The 19911-nt window shown below is 39.6% G+C and overlaps 1 protein-coding gene across 6 annotated transcripts in view; it reads right to left on the bottom strand.

The window, feature by feature from the left end:
• Positions 1-19911, bottom strand: part of Tlk2 (tousled like kinase 2) — a 97202-nt gene that overhangs the window by 22294 nt on the left and 54997 nt on the right. For all 6 annotated transcript variants that reach the window (XM_040749900.1, XM_040749899.1, XM_040749902.1 and 3 more), the window contains 6 exons: positions 13583-13693; positions 13034-13170; positions 8086-8238; positions 5240-5306; positions 3716-3813; positions 1785-1866 (listed from right to left, as the gene is read on the bottom strand). In XM_040749900.1, coding sequence (XP_040605834.1) covers positions 1785-1866; positions 3716-3813; positions 5240-5306; positions 8086-8238; positions 13034-13170; positions 13583-13693 — 648 coding nt within the window. The remainder of the gene's footprint in view (positions 1-1784; positions 1867-3715; positions 3814-5239; positions 5307-8085; positions 8239-13033; positions 13171-13582; positions 13694-19911) is intronic.

Raw genomic sequence — 19911 nt, 5'->3', positions numbered from 1 at the left:
TCACAACCCTTTCTAAGAAGCTACGACAACTATATCATCAAAGCTCAACTATGTTACAAGCAAACAAAAGGTGGTCACAAGTCTATCAGTCAGATTTACCAGCACAGACTTTAAAAGTATGACTAACGGACTGAAAAATCAAACCAGCACTGGTCCAAAGGTATAGCCATGGTACCCAGTGGTAACAGGTACACACTATTTGTGAACGTACTTAATGCCACTGATGTATATACTTACAAATGATTAAAGCAGTACTTGGAAGTTGGGGCCACCCTGAATTACACTGTGAGTTTAGAGCCAGCCTGGGCTAAAGTGTGAAAATGTCTTAAAAACAAGATTTTAAAAAAATGCTAAAAAGGGGGGTGGGCTGTGGTAAACCATGCCTTTAATCGCAGCACTTGGGAGGCAGAAGTAGGCAATCTCTGTGAGTTTGAGGCCAGCCTGGTCTACAAAGTGAGTTCCAGGACAGCCAGGACTGTTACACAGAGTTTTCTTAAAAAAACAAAGTTAAAAATGTAAATTTTATACATATATCATCACAATAAAAACCTAACATTTAGGCTGGTCCCAGCATACACACCTGTAATCTCAACACCCAGGAGGCCAATGTAGGAAAACTACAATTTCTAGGCTAATCTTGGCTCTAAAAACTAATAAAAATTAATATCTAAGATGCTGGAGTGGTGGCTCATTGGCTAGGACTGCTGACTTCTCTTACAAAGGACCCACGTTTGATTTCCACACCCATATGGTAGCTCATAACCATCTATAACTTCAGTCCCAGGGATCTGACACCTTCTTCTGACCTCCACTGGTATTGCACACATTATGTACAAACTTATAGGCAAAGTGCTCATACACATAAAATAAAAATAAATATATTTTTAAATAAAGGAAAAAAATTTAAACAAAAAGTTAACGTTTTGAAAAAGGGAAAACCGTCTGGAATATAACCCAGTAACAGAATGCTTGCCAAACACATCTGAGGCCCTAGGCTGAAGACCCAGGACTGTACAAAGAGGAGAAAACACAAGTGCTAGGTTTTATTGCTCCTACTTGAAACAAAGGCATTTGTTTTACTCAGAAGACTTCTTACATATAAATTTATGAATAAATAAACAGAAATCACAACAGCAGAGGCCACATCTCTGTACCTTAGAAAACAGATTTCACAGCTAGACATTGGAAGATCACATAACAAATCAATTTTACATTTATAATCAGATGCAAAAAGTATGTAGAAAATTGTTGGTGAACATGATATGAAGCTGTAGAGTACTGAAAACTGGCTGCCTTCCCTCCTTGTAACAGGCTGGCCCTGAGGAAGCACTAAGTGAAGAAAGCCTTTTAAAAATCCAGAGCTGGATGAGACTTCCCTAAATCAGAAAGCCAGATTCCAAATAATCAATTTGAGGCCAGCAAGATGACCCAGTGGGTACTTACTACCCATCCTGACAACCTGAGTTCAGTCTTGGGGACTCAAGGTGGAAGGAGAGAATCTACTCATGTAGTCCTCTGAACTCTACAAACATCTACACATGTCTACACACACACAAATAAAATTACAAAAAAATTCTAAAGATATCTAATTTTTCTAGCTTAATAACAATAAAGAGCAGTCATGGTAGTCCATACCTAGAATCACAATACTCAGGAAGCTGAGGCAGGAGAATTGCTGTGAATGTTAGAGCTACATGAGTTACAAGCCGGCCTGGGCTATAGAGGGAGCTCCTACCTCACAAATCAGAATTTCTCCCTCTTTGTACCCAGTTGTTTCTACTTACCTTGTAAACTTCACTGAAACCTCCTCTACCCAAAAGATGTAACAACAAGTATCTGTCATTTAGCGTTGGATGATCCTTAAATCTGTGGAAACGGAATTTGTAACATTCTGAGGTCAAAGACTATAGTCTTGCGTAGTCCAACAATTCTATAGTTTCTCCAACAATAAATGCTTCATTTCTAAAGCCACTGCTCAGAGTTTGACAACTGGTACCAATAGAGTAAACTATGAGCACAAAGTTATAGAGTTCAGCACAATTATAATAAACAGTAACAGCTATTATAGCCTGATACTGGGTCTAGTCTCAGGAGTCACATCTAAACTTGGGGCTGTTTTTGATCTCTTTCCTTTTTCTCACCATTTAAAAACTATATAAAGCTCCAGGATATTTTTATATTGTCTTTAAAAAGTACAATATTTCATGTGTTTTATGTGAATTTACCCCAGCCCCTCCATTTGAGACAGGTCTTACTATGTAGCCCTAGTTGGCCTGGAACTCACTATGTAAACCAAGCTGGCTTCGAACTCAGAGATCCACTTGCCTCTAGCTCGCAAATGCTGGGATTAAAGTTGTGTACCACTATACCCAGCTAACTGAGTGTTTGGAGACAGGGAATACTCTGACCTAGAACTTTCAATCCTCCTGCCTCAGCCTGCTGAGCATTGGAGTAACAAGTATGCACCATCATGGCCTGCCTTTTGAGACAGGATCTCAGTATACTCTGGCTTTAGCTTTCCAAGTGCTTGGAATACGTATAGATTTGTTCCAACCAATCCAACTCATTTTTCCCTCTTTAGATAAGTCTATGGTAAATCTAAGTCTAGGATACAGTGTATTCCCAAGAAAGATTCTTCTGTAGCGCATGCACTATAATCCCAGTGCTCTGGAGGCAGAGGGAAAATGCAAGAAAGCTCAAGGCCAGCCAGGGCTATATAGTGAGACACTATCTCAAAACTGGGAGTATACAGACAGCTAGGGCTGTAGCTTGTAGAAGACTGCATGCCTAGTTTGCATGAGGCAAACTTCAAACTTATATTTCAACCTCAGTACTTTAAAAAAAAAATCTTAAAGTCTCCCTACTCGTCCTGAAATTCCTTTACTTTTGAAGTTAAGAAAGCAGTGTGCCTGTGGGGGAAAGATAGTATGTCATGGAAGTTTAATTAGGTAGATCTAAATGTGACTCTTCATTTGGGCTTCTAGTCATTGACTTCATTTCTCTAACTTGTTTCCTGATTGATGGATATATGTGAGATTATGGGGTTGCCATGAGAACTAAATATGAGATCAAAGGGCACTTAGATTCATTACTTCCTAATACATAAAGGTCACAGAAAATGGTAAGTGCTGGTAACTCCCACTTGACAGAATAATGGTCATGGTTCACATGGTGAAAAAACAAAAATATTCAAGCTGTAGCTACATGAAAGAAATGTTACAGCCTTAACAATACACAAGAAAAGATGTAATCAGTGATAAAAAGCCATTTCCCACTTGCAAGCTACTTTTCCTGAATTTTAGTCATAAACATACCTTATAAACAAAGATGAGTGTGAATCTATAATTAATGTGGTAAATTTAAGAGTCGTACAAATTTTACTTACTCAGAAAATGGATGTGATCTTATCTTTCTACAGCACCACTGTGGCCAATGCTTCCAACTCTCAAGGTTCCTTGGCTATATCTATATGCCATACCCCATCCATACTTACAGGTGCCAAACTATACTATGTAAACTCTATTTATATAAAATACTATACATATATAAACTTACTTTTTAATACAAAGATCATAACTTTGTTCATAAAATTATACCCTAAAAAGGAACTACGTATACATTAGATTCATTTGATAAATTTATAAGGGAAAATATTGTTCTAGACACGTCATAAAATTTTCAGCAATCTCCAGCCCATTATACCCCAGTTGCTTACTGTGAATTATCTTCATTATGTATCCTTTTTAATTCCCTGATATGTAGATTTCTAACTCTTTCTAGCCTTTCCAGCTCTGCCTGGATTTCTGCTTCTTCCTAAAAAGGGGGAGGGGGAAAAAAAAAGGAAACTTTACCTTTCCATTTAAAAAATAATGACATCTATTTCACTTGTAAAAAACAAACAGATGTAACAACTGGTAACTTTCCAAGAATATTTTATGCACATACATACAAGCTTTGCAAAAACCTTACAAAATCCTGGTTTGTTATCTGATTCTCTACTTTTGGTATATATTATTACACTTCATACCATAAATTCCACTAATTGAACATCTAAGAAATCGTGTGTGTGTGCGTGCGTGTTATAAAAAACTAATGTCACACAAAATCCAACACCAGTAACAACTTATTAGATGTTTATTAACCACCTGCATCATAAACAGCATCCACCAGGAATGTATGGACTGCTGAAATTTTTTAAGCTTTCGTTTCTTATTTACGTGCACATGTTTCTCTCTATGCACACGCCAAATTATGCAGAGGACAGAAGAGGATGTCATATCTTTGGAATTGAAGTTACAGACAGTATGAGCAGCCAGGCATGCTGAGAACCAAGCTGGGGGTCCTCTAAATGAGCAGCAAGCTCTCTTAACAACTAAGCTGTTTCTCTACCACCTAGGCTGCTCAATGTAAGAGCTTTAATTAGCTGCATTCTAGAGATGTTAAGTCTATGGTAAAGCACTTACTTGTCTAGCATCCTTAACCTTGGGTTCATGCACACTTGAGCCCACCCCCCCCCACACACAAGGCAAGCACCCTAAGGCAACAACAAAACTCACTTCAAATCACACACATGGAAATGATAAGCAAGGTACACTGCCACACTCCTATAATCCCACTATTTAGAAAGTTGAGACAGGAGGATCCTGAGTTCAAGGCTGGACTATGTAACAAGACTGCCTCAAAGGAAAAAAAAAAAAAAATCAAAAACAGATCCTCAATAAAAAGATATCTCAATATCTCAATGACTATCACCAGAAAATTCTTTTAGGGGTTAGAATATGGATGGAAGGTGGATCTCTGTGAGTTTGAGGCCAGCCTGGTTGACAGAGAGTTCCAGGACAGGCTGCAAAGCTACAGAGAAACCCTGTCTCAAAAAACAAACAAACAAACAAACAAACAAAAAAAGAGCTGCCAATATACTCAAACTAACACAGGAGTCCTACCATCAATTTCAGACATATTAGTCCTGTATATTTATGCTTTAAGTCACTTGGGTAGCTCCATAAATTTGACACATTTTCTACAGACAGGTAACTGGGGTAAAACATACTCTCACTTAGTGGCTTGCATTGACTTGCAAATAAAATTCCTACGATACTACAAGGCATGAACATGACAGCAGCAATGCAGGATTCCTGCAGAATGCAAAGCTACGATTGATTATATTTGTCCAAATCATTTCTGTATCAAATGTAAAGTGGAAATTACATCTCTTGAAAAACTTTCCCATAATACTTACTTTCTTAAGATGACCTAATCTGAGTTTGAAGATTTCCTCTTGTTCATGGTATTCTGCTAAGGTTAACCTGAAAAAAATGGTAGCAATTTCAGTATGTTATGTGAAGGAATAACATGCTTATTTGAACAGAAATACGCAAAGTATGCCACTAAGGCAAATGTGGTTTTTATGTTTAATATGACTAAAAGCCAGGTTATTTTAAAGACCTCCAACCAAAATGAAACTAGCAATTTCAGATGAGATGTTAAGAAGACCCAAAACCCATAAGTTTAATTTGAGGAAAGAAAAACACATGAACCATATTTTTATAATACTTACGAAATATTTAGTGACATATTACATAAGTCAAAATACCTAAGAAAATGTTTTAACTATTTAATGAGAATGTAAAAAGAACAAAGAAAAGACTGACTTGATGGACAAGCACTCATTGTTAGTTCCACCTACTCCAAACATATATCCTGTATCCTAAGAATTAAAAAAAAGTGAATTTTCTCCATTTCTACCTCCCTCATATTCATCTACTTCAAAGGCTTAATTATCACTATTTATATGCATACTAAATTATCAGGACAAAGAGGACACAGCTAACATTCTAGCATAAAAAAAACAGAACCTCTGAGATTCAACTACAAGAGTAAAAAAGTAATAACACATTTTTAGGGCTACTGCAATTAGTCCACAGCTGCAGAAATATCTGTATCTAGTACTCCATTTCACTCAAGTGAAAAAGGGGGGAAGGGAGGGATGGAGGGAGAGAGGGAGGGATGGAGGGAGGCAGGGGACATCTAAGAATTCTCCATGCCTGTAACAGAAGGGATAACGTGATTCACTCTAGAGGCCTGATTTTGGCTTCTGGTCAGAGGAAAGAGCCAAGTCACAGACACTCTAATTACAAAGTGGACTGAGAGCCTTCCAGCTTGGATTTTACACAAGACTCCAGATGGTAACCACTCATGAACACACTACTGGTCTAGATTAAATTCTAATTATTGTTCTGTGGTGTGTATTCGTGGCATGCATGTGCCCACACTCCATACCTTTTTATCATTCTTAAGCCAATGGTTTCAGGCACCAGCATTAAGTAATTTTCAAGTAATACTGGAGGGCAGGAAACAATGACTTGGGTTTTTAAAAGAAGATTTAAACCTAAAGCCTGGACTTTTGATAGAAAGTATTCCAGTTTTAAAATATTCTGCTATAGGAACAAGTGCTTCTCAAACTTAGTTTACTGTGGCACTTTTACCACTATACTTAATGTGAATTTTGGCTTATTCAGATGCTCCTCTCTGCTATATAAACTATGAACACATAAGACCGGGGCTGCTTCCGTCAAGCTCTGTATATGTCAAAGGCAGATTTCCTAACATGGGATGAGAGCTGGTTAAGCATCTTTCTCATTGAAAAAGAAGAAGATACAGTTCCTGAACTATTAATACAGCTGTAATGGAAGCAGCATACTTAGAGATTATAGGATAATGTGTTTCTGAGTACTGACAAATATTAAAAAGATAAAACACTTCTTAGAAAGTTATATAATTGTCTGTGTCTGTCGTACTAATTCCAGATAAGAAACATACTTTCTATTAAACACAAAGGAAAGAAAGAATGGAGAGAATTAGGTCCAGGATTTTCTACACTCCAGTATAGGATGGCTATGTAATAATTGTCGACTGACAGAAAAAAGATGACCATACTTCAAGATACTAGAGCAGTAGTTCCCAACCTTCCTAATGCTGCAGTCCTTTAGTATAGTTCTTCATGTTGTGGTACTTCCAACTATAAAATTATTTTTGTTGCTACTTCATAACTGTATATGAATCGTAACATAAATATCTGTGTTTTGTGAATAGGTCATTTGACCTCCAAAGGGGTCAAGACCCACAGGTTGAGAACTGTTGTACTAGTGGTTTTTTAGGTTTCCAGAATGGGGTGTGGGGATGTGGGGGTAAGGGGGTGAGGAATGCTTATAAGGCCAAGAATTGTCTTATCATGAAATATTCTCTTCCTAAAATAACAGCTACTTTATTCTTGGCTTACTTTTTTTTTAAATTTATATGTATGAGTATTTTAACTACATGTATGTCTATACAACATGTACATGCCTGGTGTGCTTGGAAGTAAGAAGAAGACATCAGATCTCCTGGAACTGGAGTTATAGACAGTAGTTAGCGGCCATGTAGGAGATGGGAATTGAACCTTGGTCCTGTACAAGAGCAGCCAGTACTCAGCACGGAGTCATCTCCAGTCCCTCTTGGCTTACTCCTAAGTACTCTTTTAACCAGTAAAGAGCATTTTAAAATATTAGTCAGATAATCTCCATAAGATAATACCAATTTCCAAAAAATGATACCAATTTAGAGCTACACATAAGCAAAAATAATTAATGATATATTTATTATGAACACGCAAAATAAAATATATGCTGTCCATAAGTAACAGTACTTTTCTCTCTCATTTCTCACTTTCTGAATGAAAAGCATGGCTAAGAAAATCAACTAATATATTTTATATAGCTTTTTAATATGAGGTGAAAGAATCCATTAACATGTGTAGAAAAATAAATCTTCAAATTCTAGGGGACCTCCTTAAATTATAGGTGTTTCCAGGGCATTCAACAAGGCATCAGGGGTAAGATGCATTTCATTTACTTCATCACGAATATACGTTTCGCTGGGCAGTGGTGGTGCATACCTTTAATCCCAGAACTCGGGAGGCAGAGGCAGATGGATCTCTTGTGTGTTCGAGACCAGCCGGGTCTACAAGAGCTAGTTCCAGGACAGCCTTCAAAGCCACAGAGAAACCCTGTCTCGAAACCACCCCCTCTCCCCCCCAAAAAAACATACGTCTCATTTTCAGCTCCATTGGTCTTGCTTTTCCGTTGTTTCTGTTCATTGGTTGCTGGAGGAGCCTGACCCATGGCAGGGGGTTTCCGTTTTGCTAACATTTTCCGTTGTCTTTCTATCTCTTCTCTCTGTGAATTTATCCTTTCTTGTTGCCTAGAAATATAAAAGATATGGCACAGAAAAAGTAAATAATTTAGTTGTCATTGTTGTGGAATGAATACAAACAACTTTCACCTGCATGTCTGACAACTTCATGGACAAAAGGTCTGTAGTTAGCCTTCAGAGTGTAAGAGCCAGTCAGGGAGAGTGTTTTTGGAATGAGTACTAGTTACGACTTAAAGGTGAGGGAAAGTAGATAAGTATCTGTTAGGATCTTATAAACTTGAAAGGAAGAACCTTCAGATTTCCTCTTAGTAGCTAAGAAAATAAATCGGCATTTAATTAGGAAAGGGTGGTGTGAAATGACCACCCTCTCAGAAGCCCTGAGTGCTGTGCCTCAGCGCTGACAATCACCATACAACATAATGCTGAAACTATACAGCAGAGTGGCTCAGTGCAGTACATTATGCCTTTAAAGAATACAGTATTATAAGTACATACATTTAATCTCTTCAGACTCAACAAAAGGGGCTTATGAGCACATATTTATCTGAAAGTCTATACATACATATACTATAAAACACAGGGTATACAAATTCCAAAGCATATTTGGAGAAATTATAGACTACATATTCTGAGAACTCTTGCCTAGGCATGAAAGCAGATATACCAAAAATCAGTGTCAAATTCTGCTATCACCATTGGGTGTTCTTGAAATTGTTCAATTGTGTATATGAATAATAAGGTCATTTAAACAATGTTTTCGGGCTGGAGAGATGGCTCAGAGATTAAGAGCACTGACTGCTTTTCCAGAGGTCCTGAGTTCAAGTCCCAGCTACAACATGGTGGCTCACAACCATCTGTAATGAGATCTGGTGCCCTCTTCTGGTATGTGCAGACATACATGGAGGCAGGATGTTGTATTCATAATAAGTAAATAAATCTTTAAAAAAAAAACAATGTCCTCATTTAGATTTACTTTGCGAGTACAAAACCCTCAAAAAATTGTAATGTGTTTATAATAGGAATTGTATGTTACCAACTATTTTTTTAAAATGTTTATTTTATGTGCATTGGTGTAGGGTGTCAGATCCCCTGGAACTGGAATTACAGACAGTTGTGAGTTGCTATGTGGATGCTAGGCACTGAACCTGAGTCCTCTGGGAGAGCAGCTAGTGCTCTTAACCACTGAGCCATCTCTCCAGTCCTATATCAACTATTTTTAATGTATTCATCTCCTCCACTAATATATTCACACTACCCCTACCCCATGTGTGTGTGTGGGGGGCGCTTGAGCCTCTGTCATGATCCCAGCTGCTTCATTGGCCATGCCTTCCCTACCAGCATGAATAATATACCCTCTCAACAGGGAATTAACAATAAATATGTCCTTCTTCAAGTTGCAACTTACTAAGTATTTGGTCACAGGAATGAGAAAAGTAACAAATATGCCCTATCACTAGAATAACTACAGAATAATACCTTATCTGGAAATAGGGTCACTGCTTTAGTTAAAAAGTCATGCTGACATAATGAGCCTTAAATCCAATGACTGATGCCCTTATAGGAGGAAAGCAAACAGAGCCACATCAGGAGTTTACCATGTGATGACAGTTAGAATTTAAAACTGTAAATTACAAACCACAGTCCTGGACACCTAAACCTGGGAGAGGTCAAGGATAACTGCTCTGGAGCCCTGCTACATCTAGATTTCAGAGTTTCTTGCCTCCTGAATTGTGAGAAAACAAATCTCTCTCTCTCTCTCTCTCTCTCTCTCTCTCTCTCTCTCTCTCTCTCTCTCTCTCTCTCTCTCTCTCTCCCTCCCTCCCTCCCTCCCTCCCTCCCTCCCTCCCTCCCTCCCTCCCTCCCTCCCTCCCTCCCTCCCTCCCTCCCTCCCTCCCTCCCTCCCTCTCCCTCTCCCTCTCCCTCTCCCTCTCCCTCTCCCTCTCCCTCTCCCTCTCCCTCTCCCTCTCCCTCTCAAGATTTTATTTATTTTTTACATTCCAATCCCAGTTCCCTCTCCTCCCACTCCCTTCACTCCCCCACCTCAATCCCATCTGTTCCTCGGAGAGAGTAAGGCCTCCCCTAGGAAGTCTACTAAGTCTGTCCCATCATCTAGTTGAGGCAGGACCAAGGTCCTTTCCCCTCCCCCATCTCTCTCCATATAGAATGGGCTCCACAAAGTCACTTTGTGATTAGATCTTGGACCCACTGCCATTTTAAACCACAAAGTTTGATATTTTGAACACTAGCACCGTCAATAGCAAAGTGCATTCTTGACCCAACTAGATGATAAATAACTAGAAGGCAATGTAGTTGAAAAAACAAATTTTCAGGCTGGGCAGTGGTGGGGCACGCCTTTAATCCCAGGACATGGGAGTTGGAGGCAGATGGATCTCTGTGAGTCTGAGACCAGTCTGGTCTACAGAGCAAGTTCTAGTTCCAGTTTACATTTCTTTCTTTTTGGACAATGTATTGCCATAGATAGAGCAATTCTCCTCCTTCACAGCCTCCAAGTACTGTGATTAAAGGTTCATATTTCTCTCTTTTTTCTTTTCCTTATTCTTTCTCTTCCTTTTTTAATTTAACGCTTAAAAGAAAAAACTGGCTTCTTAGCTATGTAGCCCATGCTGAGCCAGAACTCTTGACAATTCTTCTGACTGCTGGCCTCACAGGTATGAATGACCACACCTGGCTAGTCATGGGGTTTCTTATGCACAGATAAGCTATCTGTAGAGTAAGAGTACACAGTCTTTACAGCTGAGGAATTTCAAGTCTGGACAAGGTGAAAATGGTGTGGTGGCACAAGGCTGTAATTGCAGTGCTCAGGAGGTTCAGGTAGAAGGATCCTGAGTTCTAGGCCAACTAGAGCTACATGGCAAGAAAAAGGGAAAAATTTTACTGAAGCAGAACATAAGGAAATAAAATAATTACAACTACTAGGTATCAGCCAAAAACAACTTCCCAAGAGACCAGAAAACAGCCTACCACTTATGTGACTTAAATACATGAAAAAGAAAGAAAAGTACTACCACCCAGGGAGAACAATTTGAGTCTGGAATCTTGGTTAAGTCTCATTTTGCTCTTCGGGCAAAATCATTACTTTTATACTTTGGTACAATATAAAATTTTCAGAACTTTCTAGGTATTAGGTTGCTTACTCAACAAAATGATATCAGCAAAAGCTGAATTTCTTTCTTAAACAAAATTTATTCCATTTCCTCATACATGCCCACCGATTTTTTGAGTCAAAGCCAAAAATGACTACCATCTAAGAAGCAGCCATTGTCAAAGACCAGTAGGAGCAACTATCCTACCTGAGATTCACTATGAGCACATTATACTAAGCTTCGGCTACTAAAGGAGATAGGAGTAGCAATATCACCTGACTCATGAACGTTGAACCAGCAATCTGCTGTTCTTGGTCAAGGTGCCATGGGATGGCATGACTTGGTGAAACTGCCTTAATGCATGTGAACTACCCAGGTATGCCTAGATCACATAGAAGGTGATACCCTGAACCTCTGGTACCAGGTATGATGCACAAGTCTGCTTTACTTTCAGTTATTTGACAGTCTCTTCTTATTAACACAAACAAACAAACTGATGGGGGATGTCCTTCTGCATATATGTTTCTCTTATTGGTTGACAAATAAAACACTGATTGGCCAGTAGCAAGGCAGGAAATATAGATGGAGCTACCAGATGAGGAGAATTCTGGAGAGAGGACAAGGAGAGAAACCACCAGAGAGATATCATGTAGCCACAGAAGCAGTAAGAGGTCCTGGCATTCTCTCGTGAGCCAAGACTACATGGAGGTACACAGTTTAATAGAAATGAGTTAATAATTAAGAGACGGCTAGCCAATAAGAAGCCTGAGCCATCGGCCAAACAGTTTATAACTAATATAAGCCTCTCCTCTGTGTGTTTATTTGGGACTGAATGACTGTGGGCCCGGGCAGGACAGAAACAAACAACCCTCCCCCCATATTTGCTACATTTTCGAAGCAATAACACACTTGAACTAAGTTTGAGGTTGATGTTTCGTATACAAAACAACAACTACTATTATTCAGGTTAGTTTTCATGAAATATTTATTATATATAGCATAAATATTTGCAGGTTTCTTTCAGGGATCAAACTTATAGTGCTCAAAAGTTGTAACATGCTTTCCAATTCATATTTAACAATCTATCTCAACAAAGAAAAACGGGAAGGACACTCTAAGTCCCAGCTGTGATCCAGAGAACAAAAGCTGCAGTGTGTCTTGCTTAAAAATACAGTTGGTTTGCCAGGCAGTGGTTTGGTACGCCTTTAATCCCTGCACTCAGGAGGCAGAGGCAGTGGATCTCTGTGAGTTTGAGGCCAGCCTGGTCTATTTCAGGACAGCTAGGGCTACACAGAGAAATCTTGTTTCGAGAAGGAAAAACAAAAAAAGCAACACAACAACAAGAAAACCTATACAGTTGATTTAGCTCAGTGGAAGAGTGCTTGCCTAGCATGAGGCCCTAGTTTCAATGCTAAGTACAGGAAATAAGTATATTACTAATAAAACACAATGTCTCTATCCACCTTCCAGTCTTAGATGAAACTAATCAAAATAAATAGTTAAGGTAATATAGATACACAACCAAAATTACTGGCGCTCACATACACACACACACACACACACACACACACACACACACACACACACACAGAGGTGCTGGAATTGAACTCAGGACCTCTGGAAAAGCAGCCAGTGCTCTTAAACCAATGCTACAATTCTTTACTGACTATAATTAAAGAAAACTTTAAAAATCCAAATACATTTAAAAATTCCCTATTCAACCCTGACAGTTGACTTACTTGATGAGGTTTTGGAAGGCATAGCCATCTGTCCACTGTTCAGTAAAAGAGGCTCCATGCCGGACGGTAGTAAAGTGGCCCAATCGTAGTCTGTCCTGCATGCTCTTATCTCTGCATGCCATCTTTTCTTGTTTTGACTGAGGGTAAAAGGACCAAAACAAAGAATAACACTTTAATTAGCAATTTTTACAAACTGAAAATTATAGGATTATCAAGGAAAACACTGTTGGTAAATCATATACCATCTCAAAAAGGGAGAGAAGGGAAGGGAGGGGAGAAACATCCACCACCTGAAATAAACTCAATAGGGATGAGCTGTCAACTCCACATTCCACGCAATCAACAGCCAGAAAGCATGTCCGTATATTACCTGGGAAGTCTTGGTCTGGTGTTCATGCAAGGCAATGTGTCTGTCAAATCACCAGAATTTGATTTCTCAGAAATTCTACATTTCAATATTTTCATCTCAATTAAGCTCAATTAAGATATTACACAATGACACACATTAAATACCTTAGGATACAGACTTCAGACTACATTATCACTAACCTTTTCTATAAGAAGCTTCTTGCTCATGGTGACACATCTGTTTAATCGCTCCTTGTATTTCTCTAGCATCTTTTGCTGTTCATCTATCTGCCGTCTCAAATCACAGTTGGCCTTCAATGAGAAAATACTTTTCAATTAGTTTTAAGGAAGATAAATTAGTAGAAATTACTTTCTAGGAGGAGAGAAAATCATTACTATCTGCAGTAAGCATGTCTCTAAAAAGGAAATAATTCACCCCTTTAATCTTTCTTTAGGTTACCACATGAGTGTTTGTTTATGTTAAAGTTACTGTTTTTCAGCTTAGAAGTTCTTTTGGTAGTATATGGAACCAATCCAAGCTCTTGAGTAAGTATGCTAAGCATGAGCTTACCAAGAAGCTATATCCTTGGCTTATTTCTCTTATTTCTCTCCTCTCTCTCCTTCCTCTCTCTCTCTCTCTGTCCTCCCCCCCTTCTCTCTCTCGTTTTGTTTTTCAAGACAGGGTTTCTCTGTGGCTTTGGAGGCCCTTGGCTTATTTCTAAAGAAAAAGGAACCTGAGTTCTCACAGATGATTCTCCCCAGAAGCCAGGACATACATGCCCATACTAGACAGAAATAAGACACTGCTTCAAGAATCTGACAATAGGGCTGGAGAGATGGCTCAGAGGTTAAGAGCACCAACTGCTCTTCCAGAGGTCCTGAGTTCAATTCCCAGCAACCACATGGTGGCTCACAACCATCCATAATGAGTTCTGGTGCCCTCTTCTGGCGTGCAGACACACATGGAGGCAGGATGTTGTATTCATAATAAATAAATAAATCTTTTAAAAAAAAAAAAGAATCTGAGAATAGCCGGGCGGTGGTGGCGCACACCTTTAATCCCAGCACTCGGGAGGCAGAGGCAGGTGGATCTCTGTGAGTTCGAGGCCAGGCTGGACCAACAGCCTCCAAAACAATACAGAGAAACCCTGTCTCGTAAAAACCAAAAAAAAAAAAAAGAATCTGAGAATGTAAGTACATAGTTAATTTAGCTGTGGTCAGAAGCCTACAGGATGGGTTAGATACTTTGAAAAATTCAAGGCTCCTAAAATAACAAGATAAAGAAGAACCACTAACTCAAGGTCAAATCTGGCTTTGTAATTCCTGAATTTATCCCTCAGTTGTTTAAAAAAAAAAAAAAAAACTCTACTCTTGCCAAATAACATTTCCTTGAATGATATAAGCCTTTTTAAAACAACAAAATTTGCTGAGACTTCTCAGCTTAAAAAAATATGTATGTACGGGTATGCACCATGTGCATGCCTTCTGAGGCAAGAAGAGGGCATTGAATTCCTTGGAACTGGAGTTACAGATGTTTGTGAGCTACCATGTAGATGCCAGGAAGCAAACCTGGGTCCTCTAAAAGGACAACAATTGTCCTTAACCATTGAGCCATCTCTCCATTGTCTTCTGTTGTTTTAAGACAAGAACTCACCATGAAGGATGTACTGAAACTATTAGAGACCCAGACAGCCTTGAACTCTCAGAAATCAGCCCATCTCTGCCTCCCAATCGCAGAGACCTCTTCCAACTCGGCTTCATTTTTTTTTTGGGGGGGGGGGGGTTTTACGAGTCAGGGTTTCTCCCAACTCAGCTTCATTTTTAAAGCAGTCTTTGTGAAACAGCTTCCTTTTCCAAATGTATCTACTGTCTACACAGGCATAATTATTCATATGAGCTGCTACTGCAGAATCTTATAGACCATGTTATCAAAGGAAAAGTCTTACTACACTTGGGGAAAGGAATTGTGACTATCTAACTCATACTGAAGAACTTATAAGCAAAAGAGCAAGTAGTGTGTATATAAAATCTAATGTAGTTCTGAAATGAGAGCATTCTCTCCAAGTCTCTGGAGAAATCAACAGAATCAGCCTCTGGCTATTTAAAGTGTGGTTTCTAACACTAATCATTTCTAGGAGTCCATACTATGGGTAGGAGCTGGCTGACAGTACCTAATGCAGTCAAATCCAACATCTCACTAAAATGGTAAAACTCAATGATAACTTATACCTGCCTGGAAGGAAATTTAAAAAGACAAAAAATCTGACTTCACCCCACAACATTTCCCAGCATAGAAACACAAATTCTCCCAGGCATACATCTGTAACCTCAGCACTTAAGAGGCTGAGGCAGAAGGATAAGTTAGAGGCTAGCTTGAGCTCTAAAGCAAAAAATGTCTAAAGAAAGGAAAGGGAGGAGGTTTCAATCAAATCTACAAGTTCTAGTCTATGTGAAGAAAAATGGTAGCTGTCCTTCTGGATTGTCTTTGTTGTTGGATTCATTCTTTTGATGGTGCTTTATATTCAAAGAAAGAAAGAAATGGATTGTGTGTTTGGGTGGAGGAGATAAGCTTAAGGGTGCAGATCAGTGGTAGACCATGTAAAACTTAGCATGAATGAGGCCCAGTTCTGGTTTATCTGAATTGTCAACTTTACACAGCCTAAAACAATCTTAAAGACAGCAACTTGACTGATAAAATTGCCTAGATCAGATTGGCCTGTAGGCATGTTTATGGGTGACTATTGTCTTGATATAGGAGACCCAGCCCATGCTATGTAGATGGTCCTGAGCTGAGCGAGAAGGATGACTAAGCATGTGCCAATGAAACAGCAAGCAGCATTTCTTTATGGTTTTGCTTCAAGTTTCTGTTCTGCCTCCCTCAACGCTAGAGTGATCTGAGAATACAAGGAAAATCTTTGCTTTCCTCCTTTGTTTTTGGTCAAATTGTTTTATAACAACAGAAAGGGACCTAGAAGAGACCCTGAGTTCAATCCACAGAGGAAGACAAGTAGGGACTCCAGTGAAGAAAAGGACCATGGAGAAGACAACAGTGAAGCACCCAAGAAGTGGAACCAAGTTCCAACTTAAGTTTTTCACGTATTACACCATCTCAATACTAGTCTTTCTACAACACTTTTCCCCATCCCAACAGTGAGGATGGTGTAGACAAGTGTTCTACCACTGAGCTACACCCCTAAACCCATCTTCTTGACAATCATCAGGCTATGAAGAAGGGAAGTAAAACCATAATCCTTGTTGAGTCCAACAAAGCTACTCTAAACAAAACCTTAATAGATACTAGAGTCTAAGTAAGAATTTTTTTTTTACACAATCTCACTATAAATCTCAGTTGGCAATTCAACTAGTACCCAAGTGGACAAAAACAAAACTAATTCCAGGGGGATGGGAAAATGTTTCAGAAAGTAAGAGTGCTTGCTGTGTAAGCATGAGGACCTGAGTTCAAATCCTAACACCCACATAAAAACCAGACAGGCTGTGGACACCAGCACTGTGAGGGGCAGAGAAAGCTCATTGGGATTTATGACCATCAGCCTACCTCCAGGAAGTGGGGGATTCTCTCTCATACAATAAGGCACACATGAGCCTGGTCCCCCTCACATGTGCATCCGACACACTTAAACAACACAAACAAACACAAAGTATTTCAAACCAACAATCAAAAATAAAGACTGTTATCTTTATTTAAAGAATAAATGGCTCTTTGTGGAGCAGTGGTGGTGCACGCCTTTAATCCAAGTACTCTGTAGGCAGAGGCAGGTGAAACTCTGTGACCCACAGAGACAGTTCCAGGACAAGTTCCAAAGTCACACAGAAAAACCATGTCTTAAAAAAACAAAAACAAAAAACAAATATAGGGAAACTTAACGGGGGGGGGGGGGGAGAGTAGGCCTAAGGAATGTAATTCTGAACAAGGCATGGAACCATCAATTTGAAAATGTAGAAAATGCTGGGCGTGGTGACACACACCATTAATCCCAGCACTAAGAAGGTCCAATCATTTAATTAAAAACAGATATGGATCAGTGATGACAAATTGCATATTTAAAGTACATTCTGAGCTTCATCAAGATGAAGCTGGTTGTTTCCTTGCCAGCACTGGCTGCCAGACATACACTGAAGTAATAAATGGACAAACGTGCCATATTTTCTGTAAGTGTGTGGCCAAGTAGCTCTGGGGAAAGAATGGAAGGTTTACATACTTCAAGCTAACACTGGGAATAATGTAGATATTCATATAGAGCAGGGCATTTTGACCTTTGGTCAAGTGTGCCTTCTATTAAGTAAGGGACATTCCTTTATAGAAAAGGAAGAACTGAAGAGAGAAAGGTGCAAATCTGCTTGGATTGTTCTGCAGATGCCAATCTGAGAGCTCTCAGCTTCATCATCATCATCATCATCATCATCATCATCAAAAGAACAGATATATTTTGTGGTTTGACAGGTACTGTCTTGTCTCCTTTTAGGGGCCAAATGATCTAGCAAAGTCTACAAATATTCTATACATCTCAAGATGATGATGTTTGCTCATATGCTGTTTGAAAGTCTTTAAACAAAGAACATAGGAGGCCCAGGACCAAAGTACCCAAGATTCAGTGTCTAGGTACCCTAAGTGTCCTGCAACATACACACCAGCACATTGCTCTAAAGAACAATGCACTAAGAAATATAAGAGGATGCAGAATATGCTACAGTTTTTACCAAAGAAAACTTCCACAACTGTCTTCACTAGATCTTCTATTTCTGAGTCCTGTCAAAAATACAAACTTTTTGCCTAGTGGTGGTAGTACATACCTAAATTTAACCCCAGCACTCAGGAGGCAGAAACAGGTGGATCTCTGTGAGTTCAAGGCCAGCCTGGTCTGCAGAGTGAGTTTCTGGAAAAGCCAGGGCTACACAGAGAAACACTGTCTCTAAAAAACAAATGGTGCTGGCACAACTGGATGCTGGCATGTAGAAGAATGCGGATCGATCCATGTCTATCACCATGCGCAAAACTTAAGTCCAAATGGATCAAAGACCTTAACATAAATTCAGCCACACTGAACCTCTTAGAAGAGAAAGTGGGAGGTACCCTTGAACAAATTGGTACAGGAGCCTGCTTCCTGAACATAACACCAGTAGCACAGACACTGAGATCGACAATTAATAAATGGGACCTCCTGAAACTGAGACACTTCTGTAAGGCAAAGGACACAGTCAACAAGACAAAAAGGCAGCTCACAAAATGGGAAAGATATTCACTAATACCACATCTGACAGAGGGCTGATCTCCAAAATTTACAAAGAACCCAAGAAGCAAGTGTCCAAAACACCAAAGGATCCAATTAAAAAGTAGGGCACAGAACTAAATAGAGAATTCTCAATAGGAGTCTAAAATGGCTGAGAGACTTAAGAAAGTGCTCAACAGCCCGGGAGGTGGTGGCGCACGCCTTTAATCCCAGCTCTCAGGAGGCAGAGGTAAGTGGACCTCTGTGAGTTCGAGACCAGCCTGGTCTACACGAGCTAGCTCCAAGACAGCCTCCAAAGCCTCAGAGAAACCCTGTCCTAAGAATACAAAAAACAACAAAAAAAAAGTACTCAACAGCCTTAACCATTAGGGAAGCGCAAATCAAAATAATTCTGAGATTCCATCTCACTCTTGTCAGAATGGCTAAAATCAAAAAACCCCAACAACAGTTTATGCTGGACAGGATGTGGAGAAAGGGGAACACTCCTCCACTGCTGGTGGGAGTGCCAACTTGTACAGCCACTATGGAAATCAGTATGGAGGTTCCTCAGGAAAATGGGAATCAGTCTACCACAAGATTCAGAAATCCCACTCTTAGGCATATACCCAAAAGATGTGCATTCACACAACAAGGACGTCTGTTCCACTATGTTCATAGCAGCATTATTTGTAATATCTAGAACCTGGAAGCAACCTAGATGCCCCTCAACTGAAGAGTGGATAGAGAAAATGTGGTACATTTACACAATGGAGTACTACTCAGCACAAAAACACAATGGAATCTTTAAATTTGCAGGCAGGTGGACAGCACTAGAAGAAATCATCCTGAGTGTGGTAACCCAGTCACAAAAAGACAAACATGGTATGTACTCACTCCGGAGAGTGCCAGCTTAAATCCCACTGCCAGAGGGTCTGGGAAACAAGGAGGACCCTAAAAGAGATATGCATGGTACCCCAGAAAAGGGGAAAGGGACAGGATCTCCTGAGCAGACCAGGAGCATTGGGGTAGGAGAGAAGGAGCTGGGGAAAGTAAGGAGGGAAAGAGAAGAGGAGAGGAGGAGGACATGGGGGCGCAGGAAGGTTGAGTCAGGGGAAGAATAGAGGAGAGCAAGATGAGAGATACTATAATAGAGGGAATCATTATAGGTTTGAGGAGAGATCTGACACTATTGAGATTTCCAGAGATCTACAAGGATGACACCAACTGGCAATCTAAGCAGTAGTGGAGAGGCTACCTTAAATACCCCTCCCCGATAATGAGATTAACTACTACCTTGTATGC

Source organism: Mesocricetus auratus, unplaced genomic scaffold, assembly GCF_017639785.1.
Source record: "Mesocricetus auratus isolate SY011 unplaced genomic scaffold, BCM_Maur_2.0 Super-Scaffold_100007, whole genome shotgun sequence".
NCBI classification, from domain to species: Eukaryota; Metazoa; Chordata; class Mammalia; order Rodentia; family Cricetidae; genus Mesocricetus; species Mesocricetus auratus.
The sequence above is the reverse complement of the archived record's forward strand: the minus strand, read 5'-3'. Positions and strand labels throughout refer to the sequence as shown.